This window comes from Fusarium oxysporum, chromosome 9 (genome assembly GCF_000149955.1).
Source record: "Fusarium oxysporum f. sp. lycopersici 4287 chromosome 9, whole genome shotgun sequence".
In the NCBI taxonomy this organism is placed as follows: domain Eukaryota; kingdom Fungi; phylum Ascomycota; class Sordariomycetes; order Hypocreales; family Nectriaceae; genus Fusarium; species Fusarium oxysporum.
The window spans coordinates 596,743-610,139 of record NC_030994.1 but is presented as its reverse complement, the minus strand read 5'-3'; the positions used below and the strand labels follow the sequence as shown (position 1 = coordinate 610,139).

The 13,397-nt window shown below is 48.7% G+C and overlaps 5 protein-coding genes across 7 annotated transcripts; 2 read left to right on the top strand and 3 right to left on the bottom strand.

Moving 5' to 3' along the window:
• Positions 1-3,132: 3,132 nt before the first annotated feature.
• On the bottom strand, positions 3,133-5,354 carry FOXG_09081 (protein transporter SEC61 subunit alpha). 2 transcript variants are annotated; one of them, XM_018388116.1, is made up of 3 exons: positions 5,120-5,354; positions 3,646-4,990; positions 3,133-3,595 (listed from the first exon to the last, which is right to left on the bottom strand). In XM_018388116.1, the coding sequence occupies exons 1-3, from the start codon at positions 5,127-5,129 to the stop codon at positions 3,520-3,522; spliced, it is 1,431 nt and encodes a 476-aa protein (XP_018246124.1). In that variant the 5' UTR covers positions 5,130-5,354; the 3' UTR covers positions 3,133-3,519. The 2 variants fall into 2 exon arrangements, with proteins under 2 accessions (XP_018246124.1, XP_018246125.1); XM_018388117.1 differs by lacking the exon at positions 5,120-5,354 and having other exon boundaries at positions 3,154-3,595; positions 3,646-5,040.
• Positions 5,355-5,542: 188 nt separating this feature from the next.
• FOXG_09080 (tRNA dimethylallyltransferase) lies at positions 5,543-7,359 on the top strand. The gene is made up of 2 exons (XM_018388115.1): positions 5,543-5,754; positions 5,798-7,359. Exons 1-2 carry the CDS (start codon positions 5,641-5,643, stop codon positions 7,082-7,084), a joined length of 1,401 nt encoding a protein of 466 aa, XP_018246123.1. The 5' UTR covers positions 5,543-5,640; the 3' UTR covers positions 7,085-7,359.
• Positions 7,360-8,053: 694 nt separating this feature from the next.
• Positions 8,054-12,159, top strand: FOXG_09079 (uncharacterized protein). 2 transcript variants are annotated; one of them, XM_018388113.1, is made up of 4 exons: positions 8,054-9,179; positions 9,237-9,542; positions 9,590-10,063; positions 10,108-12,159. In XM_018388113.1, exons 1-4 carry the CDS (start codon positions 9,051-9,053, stop codon positions 11,326-11,328), a joined length of 2,130 nt encoding a protein of 709 aa, XP_018246120.1. In that variant the 5' UTR covers positions 8,054-9,050; the 3' UTR covers positions 11,329-12,159. The 2 variants fall into 2 exon arrangements, with proteins under 2 accessions (XP_018246120.1, XP_018246121.1); XM_018388114.1 differs by having other exon boundaries at positions 9,237-10,063.
• On the bottom strand, positions 11,621-12,015 carry FOXG_09078 (uncharacterized protein; the record flags this gene model as incomplete). The annotated part of the gene is made up of 2 exons (XM_018388112.1): positions 11,621-11,941; positions 11,983-12,015. The coding sequence occupies 2 exons, from the start codon at positions 12,013-12,015 to the stop codon at positions 11,621-11,623; spliced, it is 354 nt and encodes a 117-aa protein (XP_018246122.1).
• FOXG_19986 (uncharacterized protein) lies at positions 12,151-12,655 on the bottom strand (the record flags this gene model as incomplete). Its single annotated transcript, XM_018400249.1, has 1 exon — positions 12,151-12,655. One exon carries the CDS (start codon positions 12,653-12,655, stop codon positions 12,392-12,394), a length of 264 nt encoding a protein of 87 aa, XP_018246119.1. The 3' UTR covers positions 12,151-12,391.
• Positions 12,656-13,397: the final 742 nt, after the last annotated feature.

Sequence of the window (13,397 nt, the reverse complement as noted above, 5' to 3'; positions counted from 1 at the left end):
CCACGAGTAGTAGTCTTGACAAGGGCCAATCGACCGCCGTTAATCTCAAGCCCATCATCGTCATCAGAATCGTCAACCTGCTCGGGAGGAAGATCGGTATGGCTGTGGCGTCGGTCCTCGCTTGCAAGCTGTTGATACCTAGCTTTGGACTTGGACCAGGAGCTCAGAACGCGGGAGATGCTTGTCCAGGCCAAAAGCGCAACGGAAACGAACAGGGCGATCAGAGGGAACAGAATCTGCAGGTAGCTAGAGCAGTACAAGAAAAACGGTCAGCCAGCTTTTCAAGCACAGGGGTCAAGACAAGGGAGAACAAACTCTACTCGGAAGCAGACGCTGAAGTCATCAATCTCCCATATAGTTCCATTGCACTGCGCAAACCCCATGGTTTCAGAGATATTGCTCAGGTCGAGCTCACTGGTGTGGGGGACTGCCGCAGAGCGGAAAGCAAGTAATTCGAGATGCCGCGACAATGGATTGGCGGGATTGTATGCGTCAAAAGAGTTCTCAGGCAACGGGTTCGGGCAGGTGCTCGTCAAGACCCAAGGTGGGTTGCACGCGTGCGTCGGACCGGTAGCGGTGGCTGCGGCGCCGGAGGTGTCGAGGCTGTCAAGGTATTGCAGTCTTGTCGGAGCTTTGTCGCAATGATCCCGGTCAAGTGTCACTTGCAAGCACCATTGAGCGTGGCGTGACGTGAGCGATTCTGGTAGAACCCGGGTGGTCAAGAACTGAAATCTCAAGACCGAAATTGCGCTTCTTTGCGATCGCAATTTTTGAGTCGTTCAGCACTCAATCGAACTGTAAGATGATGCCGAGGTCGCAGATTGTCGTGTTGATCATCGATCAGATGCCGTCAGAGTTTGTATGCGAACTCTGAACACTCTCCGACGAATGACGTCTTTCTAGAGAGCGTGAAAGGACCGAAAAGAATACTCTGCAAGAAACCAAAATGAAAGAATATCAGTACCGATGTCAATAGAAGTATTAGATGAAGAATGCAGTCGAAACAAAAAGTTTTGACCGTGACTTGCAGGAACTAAGAAAAGAGGAGGAAGAGACGAAGAGTGCGGCGGCCGTTGAAGAGAAGAACCAAACGAACCGAACGAACGGGGAAGACTAGGCCAGGCCCAAACAACACAAGTCCGAGATACGTTATGGATTCACACGCACGCAAGACAAGACAAGACAAGACTTTACTCTTGTTGGATGCACCGGGGGGAGAGGAAAGTGGAGGGCATGTGTCGGTGTCCAGGGAGTGAGATGCAAGCTATGAAGCTTTAGTGGGGCAGTGATGGCCTAGGCTAGGCACAGTTCAGTAGGTCAGGTAACGGTGGATGCGATGCGATGCGATGCGATCCATACAGATGATGAATGCAATGTTGCCCTACTCTGTAACTTTACGAACGCCCTGAATTTAGTTGGCGTCGGGTTATTCCTTGACTATTTCTTCGTACAGAATTAACTTTGAGAAAACCTCTAGCCTCAACGATCCTTTGGACCCATTTACCCACTATAAATTTCTCACAAGTCGTCATGACAAACATTAGCAATTAATGATGCGAGCAATCTGTATGTTACCCCAGTTCTATACTGTATGACGGGGCTGCGGGGACAATCACCTCGTCTACTCCGTTTCAAGCAGGTGTCAGATTCCTCAATTCAACACAATCAATTGAATGTTATAAATGTTTTCATGTTCAAATGCTACTGATTGATAGCAAATGATCCTTGTAAAAGGTCACAAGGATATCAATGTTGAGCCAAAACTCAGACATGTCTAGACAAGGTATTTTAACCACACAGACCCAGTTAGCGTTCGAACTTGAAGATACCCAACCGACCGCTACAAAAGTGCCCTTTGCATCAGGTAACTCGCTCCGACAGCCTTATCTAACAGGTATCGGTCATGACGTTATGAGACATATGAGACATTGGCTCGGAATTGATACCGACAGACTGTAAAATGATGGACTGACTCGAAAAAACAAGGGCGAAGTTATAGGGCTAAGGAGTGGTAAACCATCGTGAGTTGACGCGTGGGAACGTGCAGTTATTTATGAATCAGTGAAATGCCAGTAGTCTTGACTAATTTCCACGCACGTACCTGTATTCGGTAGACACGGTGATAATTGGGATCGTGATCGTTGTCAATTGAAAGAAGTGCAATTGAAAGAGCCTGATTGATACCTAATTGATTACATTGACTGCTATCAAACATTTGACGATGATCCTCTACCCGTGTATACTGGCGAGTGTCCCCATTCAAAAGGCTCGTGATTGTTCTCTTTCATCCACCCAAGTGAATTGTATCTGCAGACAAAGATCATTCATGAAGGTCAAACATCATTGCCCTTCTTTGTTTGATCAACAATTACCAATTGCATCCTAACCATATCATACAATTCACGACAAACGTTCCAGTCAAGCACCATACCATCACAAGCTACCCTAGAAAGAACCATCTCCACAACAACACCAAATGAGCTGAAGTCTTGCGTCCTCTTTGAACAGGGATCATGTCTTCAACAGCTTCCATGCCACCCTGCGGTCTGAGCACACCCATCACAATTGTGTCCGTAGCTCTATGATATGCAGGAAATACGCCTCATCCAATCGCTTATAACTTTGTTTCTCACCTATCAACCGTCAAAAACGCCATTGAGACTCTATACCATGCTGTATCATCACAGTCTTTGCAACAATCACATTGTCGAGCAACACAACCTTCAAACGTACTGTACGACAAGACACATGTCGTGCATTCAGCCTCAACACATGCAAACCGTCAGGTTGATCACAATCCCCTCTTTCGTGATTCGCTATCCCTCACCGCCGGCTAATACACTCGTTCCTTACCGTTACTCCAGATCCCTGGGGAAAACGGTTCCCCCACGTTCTAATGCCGTGTAGCGGTTGCATTCAACGTCTTTGACCAATCGAAGTCTGATGACCTTGCAGTTGAACTGGGTGTGTTCCTGTTGGACCGTGACGCGAGGGCCTCACTTCTGCAGGACCGGTGAGACCTGCAGTGTTGAGACAACCCGTGAACTAGACTGTGTAGAGATTGTTTAACTCTTTGGTTATGTAACCATGTAGGGTGACAGTCATCGCTTTATTCATTCCCATGTAAACTACCCTGCAGTTACAGTCAAGCGAAATCGGACGTTGCACAATTGGCATTAAATATATGTCATTCATAGATCGTTCTTGAGTTACAACGGAGCTCATCCGTACCACACGTGGCTTTCAGACATGGCGTCCCTCTCCAACCAACCCGTCATGACAGCTCTTGAGCTATTTTTGTTAATATTGACACGACAGCCTTTAATAACTGTCCCAATTCCCTTCCCAGCCAAGATGACATCACTACCCCGACTCCTCCGGCTTGTCGAGCAAAAAGGAAACAAAAACATGTTAACTATTTTATCTTTTCTTCCTCTTTACTCTTGATACACAATACGCCCGTCTCGGGCCACAACGTAAGGCTGAATCAATCGTGCCTTAGTTCGTCAAGATGGCTGATTAGCCCATAATCATGCCCTTCATACCGGCCATGTCACCCTCCTTGGCGGCGATTTCGAAGTAACCGTAGATGATACTGTATCTGTTAGTATTGCGATTGAAGTATTAAGACGAGATTCAACTTACGTGACAGCAAGGAGAGTACCAGTACCGGAACCAAGAGCGCCCAAAAGGTCACTGGTGACGGAGAGCGCACCAATGCAGGCACCACCAAAGGCAGCGGCAGTAGGAATGATACGCTTGAGCTCTTTGTACATGGACTGATCACGGTGACCGGCCATGACGAGACCCTGATCCTTGAGCTGCTTGGCAACATCACGAGGGCTGGAGCCAGAAACCTCAATCCAGGTCTTGGAGAAGAGAGCGCAAGCACCGAGCATGTAGACAATGTAGGCACTCATGTGGATAGGGTCGAGAAGAGCCTCCTTCATGTTCTGGGGAGGAGACATGTAGTAGACGAGACCAGAGGTAGCGTGGAGCTGAGAAGAACCATCCTTAGCCTCCCAGACACCGAAGAGACGGACAAGGAGGTTCTCAGAGAAGCGGGAGTAGAGCATCTGGCTGATAAGGAAGACGTTGGAAGAAAGAGCGGACTGCAGCATGATGGGCATGTTGGAGGTGTAGAACAGGCGGACGGGGTAAGATCCACGAGCACCACGCTGGCGAGAAGACTTGACGGGGATCTCGACGCGGAAACCCTGGAGGTAGATGACAGCGGCGAAGACGGCAATGGTGGCAAGGAGGTTCATGATGTTGGGGAGGTTCTGGCGGTAGAAAGCCTCCTGGAGAGCTCGCTGCTTGTTGGGCCAGGTCATGAGGAGGTGGAAGAGGGCAATGACAGCACCCTCAAACTCGGGACCACGGCCAGTGTTGATGGTGGTGGGGGAGAAAGCCTTCCACATGATGGACTCGCAGATGTTGGTGGCAATGAACAGAGAGATACCGCTGCCAAGACCGTAGCCCTTCTGGAGGAGCTCGTCGAGGAGGATGACAATCATGCCGGCAACAACAAGCTGGAGAATCAGGAGGAAGACAATACCAGCACCGAGGTCGGAGGGAGGTCCATAGAGACCGGAGAAGACGTAGACAGTAGCAGTACCGGCGGAGAGGATGAAGGCCAGAAGCTTCTGGGCGGTCTGGTAGAGCTCGCGGTCGGACTTGAGGTCAAGGTTGACGTCGATCATGTGGGTGCCAGCAAGGAGCTGGAAAACCATGCCAGAGGAGATGATGGGGGTGATACCCAATTCCATCAGTGTACCACGGTTACTCGCGATAACCATTCGCAGCCAGTATAGAGGATCCGAGTTGTCGGAGGAGACGATACCGTAGAGAGGCATCTGGCTCATGACCAGGAAGATGAGGAGGGTGAGGGCCGTCCACATGAGCTTCTGGTTGAAGGGAATCTTGGTCTCCGGCTGCTGAACCTCAGGGAGGAACGGCACGAACGGTTTGACCAGATCGAGGAATCGTACTATCGAGCGCAGCCACTGTCAGCTTTGGTCTGATGATCGCGATGCCAATTGGCAATTGCGCGCCATTTTGTGATGTCGCGCGAGCTCAAAAGTTTGAGCTTCAGCTCCAGACAAGGAGAACAACTTACGGGAACTCATGGTGGGCAACGATACTAAAGGGACAGAACAAGAATTGGACTATTCATCCAATGAGGGGAAGAAAGAAGGAAAGAAAAGGAAGATGCTGAGCTTGAAGAGCCCAGGCGATTTGAAGGGTCGATGGGAGAATAATTAAAGGAGAGCTGGGGGGGCGGAGGTTGGCGATCTGGCTTCAATGAGCCCAAATTGTAGATGTGTCCAATATTGGGAGTGGAGTGGCACGTGACCGACCCCAGCCAGGGGCGACTCGAGATGGGAGCTCAAGCTAACCTGAGCTTCTCCATAGGTAAAACGTACCTATAGGGAGCTAGCTAGCTGTGAACAAAGGGTTTCAGCCTCTGAGACCAATTGAAGCTAAGCTCTGAACCCCGCCGTAATTTTTCCGTCAAAATGACTCCGCTTTGCCTGTTCTGGAACATTTGAGGATTTGACTCAATATTGTTCATTAGCACTGGAACAAAACGACAAGGGCAAATATCGTGTATCAATATTTATGGCTTTATCATATTAGATGCTTCGTCGCCTGAGTCCTCTTCTCAGGCGAAATGTCACTACAATGTCTAGAAAACCTCCAGCAGAACCCCTGGTGGTTGTGCTAGGATCAACGGGCACGGGCAAGTCAGATGTAAGTGTTATGCTACATGACAGAATGGATCTGACGAATTTAGTTGGCTGTTGAACTCGCAACTCGGTTGAATGGTGAAATCATCAATGCCGATGCTATGCAGTTGTATAATGGACTGCCAATCATCACCAACAAAATCACTGTTGAAGAACAGCGTGATATTCCTCATCATCTTCTTGGACATATTTCTTTGGATGAGCAACCCTGGGATGTTGATGATTTCAAGAGGGAAGCGACTCGAACAATACGGGAGATTCGCGGTCGAGGACGATTGCCCATCCTCGTCGGTGGTTCACAGTATTACGTCGACCCTATACTCTTCAAAGAGGTTATTCTAGATGACATAGACCTGGATATGTCCAAGTCATTTCCAATTCTGCAAGAGTCAGGCGAAGTTATGCTCCACGAGTTACGAAAGGTTGACCCTGTCATGGCCGATCGATGGCACCCCAAGGATCGTCGCAAGATTCAGCGATCCCTGGAGATTTACCTCAGGAGCGGCAGGAGAGCATCCGAATACTATGCTGAGCAACAAGCTAGAAAAGAAGCGGCACAGCAAGACGCCAACAAACAGCCCTGGGAGAATCTGCTGTTCTGGGTCTACTCGGAACGAGATGTCCTGCGAGATCGTCTCGATAAGCGAGTCGATAAGATGCAGACGAGTGGACTCATGGATGAAGTCCGAGAACTTTACGAATTTAAGCATAAAAAGGAAGTGGAAGGTCAACGGCTTGACATGACAAAGGGCATTTGGCAGTCAATTGGATATAAGCAATTCGAGCCATACCTGTCTGCTGTTGACGAGGGGCGAGAGGCTGCAGAGCTTGAGAAATTGAAGAGCGCAGGACTTGAAGAGATGAAGTCGGCAACGAGACGATACGCTGTCTACCAGACTCGCTGGATAAGACTGAAGCAGATTCCACGGATACGCGAGATTGGCCCAGAAGCTATGAACAACATGTATCTTCTGGACAGTACGGATGTTTCAGAATATGGGCAGAACGTCGTTGAGCCGGCGATCGAGTTGACGGAGCAGTTCCTGAAAGGCGAAGAACGTCCATTACCGACTGAGATATCGTCACTTGCTAAAGAGGTTCTCACACAAGTTGGCAACCCACCACCAAAAGCAACACCGTGTAAACGTACATGCGAAGTCTGTCATACGGTGTTAATGACAGAAGAAGCATGGAAGCAGCACTTGAAGAGTTCAACTCACCGACGAGTTGTTCGCAAGAAAGCTAGAACCTCTTTGGTTCCAGTGGAAAAAGTGCCCAAGGACAAAGATGAAGGAGACTCTGGGCCAGAGTTAGGGTCCATGTTTTCAGAGTGATCAATACAAACAGTCAAACCTTACCATGCCACGATCTGAGGTCCGTTCCGTACCGGCATTTAACGATCACGTCACTTGCAATGATATGAGAATTATGGTTACGCGTAAAGCTGGCTGCTGAAGGTCATCGCTCTTGAAACAATATACCGACACCAGATGCCGTCATCGGATCGACTCGGATGCTAGCCGTTCACCCGTGTAAACGAATAATTGAGGTATCATTCGATGTTTCAATCAGGTCTGTTTGAAATGCCGTGTGAACCATCAAGTCTGCCTTACAAATCGAAGTGACCCTGAAGCCCTAACCGGACTCCGAGAGGTTAAGAGCAGACAAACCGTTGAACTCTATCATAGGGCTTACCGTAATTATGATGAGTTGGCAGAGTCGAGCATACATCAAGACCATCTATGCGACGTCCTTTGGCTTGATCAAGGATCATGCCAGTTTGCATAATGGTCAGCTGGCCTAGGCTAGAAGGACGATAATAACCCGCTCACCCGAATCAGGCACAAGACCTTCAATGCGGCAGATCATGATAGAAGTCAGTTTGGTGAACTGCTACTCTTCAGAGCCTGATAGGTTCACCGGACACTCGGTGATATCACGTCCGTGGGGGGCATATCATCAGAACGCGAAAGATAGACAAGGATACGAAAACCATATGGGGCCGGGCTGTTGCCATAACCCGACGAGTGAGAGCAACATAGGGAGTCATGGAAAGACTGCGGAGAAGAACTTATAGGTAATCATGGACCTGAACTGAGCGTTTGGGTCTGAGAGGCCAGGTAGTCTAGTTTAAGTGGCTTAACCTTCCGGAGCTTCCGAAGTTTACGAAAATATTGATCAAGAGTTTCAGACGGTTGTGTATAAAGGTCTGACGTAGGGTGCTAAACTACTACGTAGTACAGACCCTTTGGGATAGTATCGGATCAAGGTTTTAAGTATTTAATGTCCGTCAGTCTGCATACGGTAACTATTCTGATACAAATTGAGTCACTCGGGCAGGGCTGGCGCTCTGGTCCGTTGCGGCGGACTTGGATGACAAAAGTCCGCCGCTATCCAGCTAGACGGGCTCGAGTTCGGGTCCAGGGGGTCCTCATTGGTCAGTTTCAGCTAGAAGATTCGATTTTAGCATATCGACCATGTGAAACTCAAAGGAATGCATCAGCGATTTTCCTGTCAGGCAGCTTTATATCAACCTTGCCCTTTGGATCTTTGAGGCCAGGTCTACCGTCTATTTACGGTATGGAGAATTAAGGCAACAAAATATCTGCCTGAATCAATACAGCCCTAAGAACAAAGGGGTATTTTACTTATATTTATTCCTCTATATTTACTTCCCTGAAACCTACGTCAACTGATGTGATTGTTGAATAAACGGAATACGCGGATTCCGGCATGCGCGTTTAATTATTCAATCCTTTCGTACCACCTTTTATGCAGAGGCATTGGACAACTAGCACAATCTTCAACAACCGCTGAACAATCCGACTAGACAAGGAAAAAACCAAAGCCCCTGGGCTACCTCCCAGAAGAGACAAGACAAGCAACGCACCTCAGCCAGCCATAACCGGCTCTACATTATACCGGTAGACTCGGCATCTTACGGTATCGTCAGCTGCCCTGCTTATCGTTTTTTGCACCAGGGAGTTTTAGAGTGTTGATCGATCATATCCATTTCACATCATCATTTTTGTTTCTTTTCCTCCTCTTTCAGTCCTGACAGAACCTTTGTTCCATTTGCGTTTCTGTTCTGCTGCCCCTCCCCCTCACTCACCTGACCCCAGTGAAACGGACGGAAGCGGGCTTCTGAAGAACCCCAGCTACCCGCCTGCCTGAGCTGTACGTACTGTACAGTCTTAAGGTGGAGCTCACGCTGGCGTCATAGGATATTTTACTCAACCTTCAACTCTCAACGACGAGACTCTATAACTGTTATGTGAGGTTTTGCTCAATTCTGCGGTCATGTCAAGCAATATTACTCACGGGACGGGCTCTGTGTCGCACAAGAACCCTCGTGTCTTGGCCTGCGTCTTGTGTCAGCATCGCAAGATCAAATGCGATCGTAACACGCCCTGTTCAAACTGCATCAAGGTGAGCATCTACAGCCGCAATCTCTTATCAGCCTTATTTATTGATGCGACTTTGTAGGCAAATGTTACCTGTACTCCAAGCACTCCCGCTCCAGCAAGGAAGCGCCGGAGACCCAATCAGGACCTTCAGGAAAGACTTGCACGATGTGAGCAGTTGCTAAAACAATATGCCGATGGTTCTGTACCATCTCCTTCTGCTGTTGGTCATTCGCCTGCTACAAATGGGACCGCACCAGATACTTATCCTGCGACACCTACCAACATCGATGGCCAGTCCAAGTGGAAACCAACGGGAAAGATGGTCAAGGAAGAAGGTGGAGTGCGATTCATGGACAGTTATCTCTGGGCTAATATCCACGATGAGGTGAGTCTACTGACTTGACCTGCTAACATGCACTAATACCATTCAAGCTCCAAGCCATGAGAGAAATTGTCGACACCGATGATCCAGAAGAAGCCAGTGTCATGGGCTCTGAAGATTTGAGCCCAGATTACAATATCGATCTTCTGATACCAGCCGATACAGCTACCAGATCCTGCGAGGAACTTCAGCCTGAGCCAGTTCACATCTTTAGACTCTGGCAGTTATTTGTCGATCGCGTCAATCCTCTGACCAAGATCATCCATGTTCCATCTGTGCAGCCATTTGCCTTGGAGATGGCTACCGATATCAACAAGATCCCACTCAACTACCAGGCTCTCTTATTCGCCATCTTCACCATGGCCACAGTATCCCTCACCGAGGCTGAGTGTCTTCAGATGCTGGGAACATCTCGGGATGAAGCTCTTCGGCGGTATACCATTGGAACCAAAGTGGCACTTACAAAGTTTAACTTTCTCAAAAATTACGACATGGTGGCTCTGCAGGCATTGCTGCTATACTTGGTAAGACTATAAAGCCCCTGTGTGACTGTTGCTGACGATACCAGTTATCTCTTCAGAACCGATATGATCGACATGCGGCCTGGATTCTCAGTGGAATGGTCGTGCGTATCGCGCAAAAGATGGGCTACCACCGTGACGGCGACTACCTGGGACTGAACGCCTTTGAGACCGAAATGCGACGACGTATGTGGTGGCAGATCATCCTCCAAGATGCCAAGAACGCTCTAGTTTCTGGCTTGAGCCACTCGCTTCTTCCAAGCAGCTGGGACACCAAGATGCCACAAAACGTAAACGATGCCGACCTTTTCCCAGGATCAATCGAACCCGTTCTACCCCGCGAGGGTCCAACAGAAATGGCTTTCTGTCTAATCGGCTACCAAATCGCCAAATTCCTCGTCAACGCCGAATCACTCCACGGAACCCCCGGATTAGAAGCTGCCGTCATGGGACACGACTTTGAAGGCCAGGATCCTGCAATTCTACCGAGCATCCAACAGTACCGAGATTTGGTGGACAATTTGGAACAGAATTTGCTGGAGGTTGAGGCCCGTTACATCGACCCAACAGCAGGAAACGTACACATTGCCGCCCTCAGCATTCGTCCGATGATCTGCAGCAAGATGAGAGAGATACTAGTCCCCATGAAGGAGCAGCCAGAATGGGGAACAGAAATTCTCGACAAGAAGGATAACCTCTTCAAGATTGTGTTGATGAACAATGAGCACAGCACCGATGCTTATGGCGTGATGGACCAAACTGGTTTCCTCTGGTTCCTCAAATTTCATTTCCAGATTGATATCTTTACAGTCATGACCAAGCAGCTCTGCCAGCGACCAACTGGTTCCCTAGCCGACCGCGCATGGAACATGGTTCAGAAGATTTACCACTACCACACCGAACTCCTCGACATTTCCCAAAAGACATACTACATCCAAGCCCAAACAGTACTGAAAGCTTGGAAGAACCGAGAACAAGCCTTCAGAGCAGCTGGCCAGCCCCTCGAGACACCAAACTTTATCTATCGCCTACGAGACGTCGTCAAGAGCGAGAACCGAACTTCAGAACCTTCGCCACAACAACCTGTCGCCCATCCTCCGCAAAACTCACATCAAATGACTGATCTTGATCCGTTCTTGGGTAATTATCTGGATGTCTCGACGCTGAATTGGGATTTATGGGGGACCATGAACCAACCGCCACAGCAGCAGCAGAGTCAGATGCCTGTTTCGTTATTTGGCAATTTCCCAATGGGCAATATGGGTTAGGGTTATGAGATTGTACTTATGAAAAGTTTGGGGTTGGTATGATAACGAGCTGGGAATCTCCATGGAGTAGAGTGCATGCTGGATTTATAGAGCGGCGTTGGTAGGGATGGATATTACCAGGGGAGCAATTGTATCAATATATTTTGTCAACAGTCACAAGTTATGAGCCACGACATTTTGGAGTCTTTGTTGTTGTTAGAAGTGTCTGGCTAATCATTGTCCTTGATTCCCTCACAGCCATTCCTTGATCTTCCGCCTGCCCATCATTGCAGCCCCCATGCCTCAGACATCCTCAGTTCTGAGCATGAGCATGACGCTCACGAGGCAATTCAAAAACCGGATAAACATGTCCCGCACCATTGCTCCCACGCACAAGAGGATGGTTCAAAGCACCATCAGGCATGACATCCAGTTCGATGTCAGAGTTGGCATCAGAATCGTCATGCTCACGGCCGCGGGTACCAGTAGGTGATTTGGGACGAGAACGCCAGCTGCAGAAGAGAACTGCTGCGAGGAAGATGACAACGACGGCGGTGCAGCTGATGGCGATGGCGATGATGACGCTTCTGTCGCTCATGCGGCGGTGGATGGTGTTGGCCATTGTTGCGGTTGACTGAGATGTTAGTCGTGATGCGAGATAGGGGGGTGACATACCGAGATGGGGGCTTGAGACTTGCGAGGAAGCATGCCGCGGTTTATTCTTTACTGCCACTGGGAATTACTTGAAGATGTTCACCAAGGGATGCATGCGAGTGAAGTATGGAGGAGATGAGGTATTGACATACACTACTGTTGAGCAAACACTGCAACGGATCGATGTATTATGGGAACACTGTTTTTGTATACTTCTGTGTAGCAAACGATAAGTGAAGAAAATAATAAACTTGCGTATGGACAAGATCATGTAACCGTTTGGACTTGGTTAATGAATGCCCAAGTCTGCGAACATATCATTCCTAGATGACTGGCACTGATAGCCACATACACTTACAGCCATTCCAAACAACCTCAACCTCTACCTTGTCTGACCTACCTGCCTGAGTGTACACTCGCTATAACTTACCTAAACCTGTTCCGCAGTTGACCCATTACCAGCGGCCTCATTGAGTCTCGCCGCTCTTGTAGCACGCTCCTGAACCTCTTTTCTCTGCTCCTTCTTCTGCTGCCGATGGGCCAGATACTGCAGACAACAGCACGGAACAATAAAGAGGAGAAACAGAACCGCCATGCCGACTGTCAAACCAATGATGGCTATCTTGTCAGAGCGGCTGGGATTGCCGTGATAGTGCTGTGTTGAGGCATCGAGTGTTGCAGTGGGGGAGGCCATTTTTATTGTGATGGATAGGAACATACTTGTTGGTGAGATTCTGATGTTTGTAGGCTTGGCAGATGGTTTGGGGGCTGGTGAGGAGGATGGAGTTATATAAGGGTTTATGGGCATTTGTGAGCCGACAGCAGTGAACATGGTGATGCTGCAAGAACAGGGCATCGTTACGGCATTGGCCGCGGGAACACTCAATCTCTTCAGAGTCTGACGTCAGTTTCGTTTTCTTTGTTCTGGCCGGCTCAAGATCTCTCAACGTGAACTGAACTAGTCATGACGAGAATGTCTTGAAGAGAATGGCGATCATCTAATATCGAAAGCGAGTCTTTGCGCAGTTTAGTTGCACATCAACTCAAGCTCCTTGCCATGGCTGTGCGGTGCATGTCTACACCTTGAAGCGCGGCATAAACGATAGGCTTTGCGTATTCAGACGTGATGCCATACATCGTTGTTCAGTGTCCAGCAGTATGCTATGGCCCTAACCCAATTGGCCTTCGTCTCACGCGTTGAGCACCTCGAATCTTCAACCGCAGCCACTATAGGCAAGCAGTCATAATCACGGGCACACATATACATCAGAATGTAGATCTCAAAAATGAAACGACACCTAGACGGTAAAACTAGGTGTCGAGATTAACGACGGATCCAATTTCCCAATATTCTTCTAAGAACTGTTCTCGAGTCCAAAGACCCTGCCTACAATGCTGTCCACTCTCTACACTAGACAGCGTGCGGCGAACGTTCT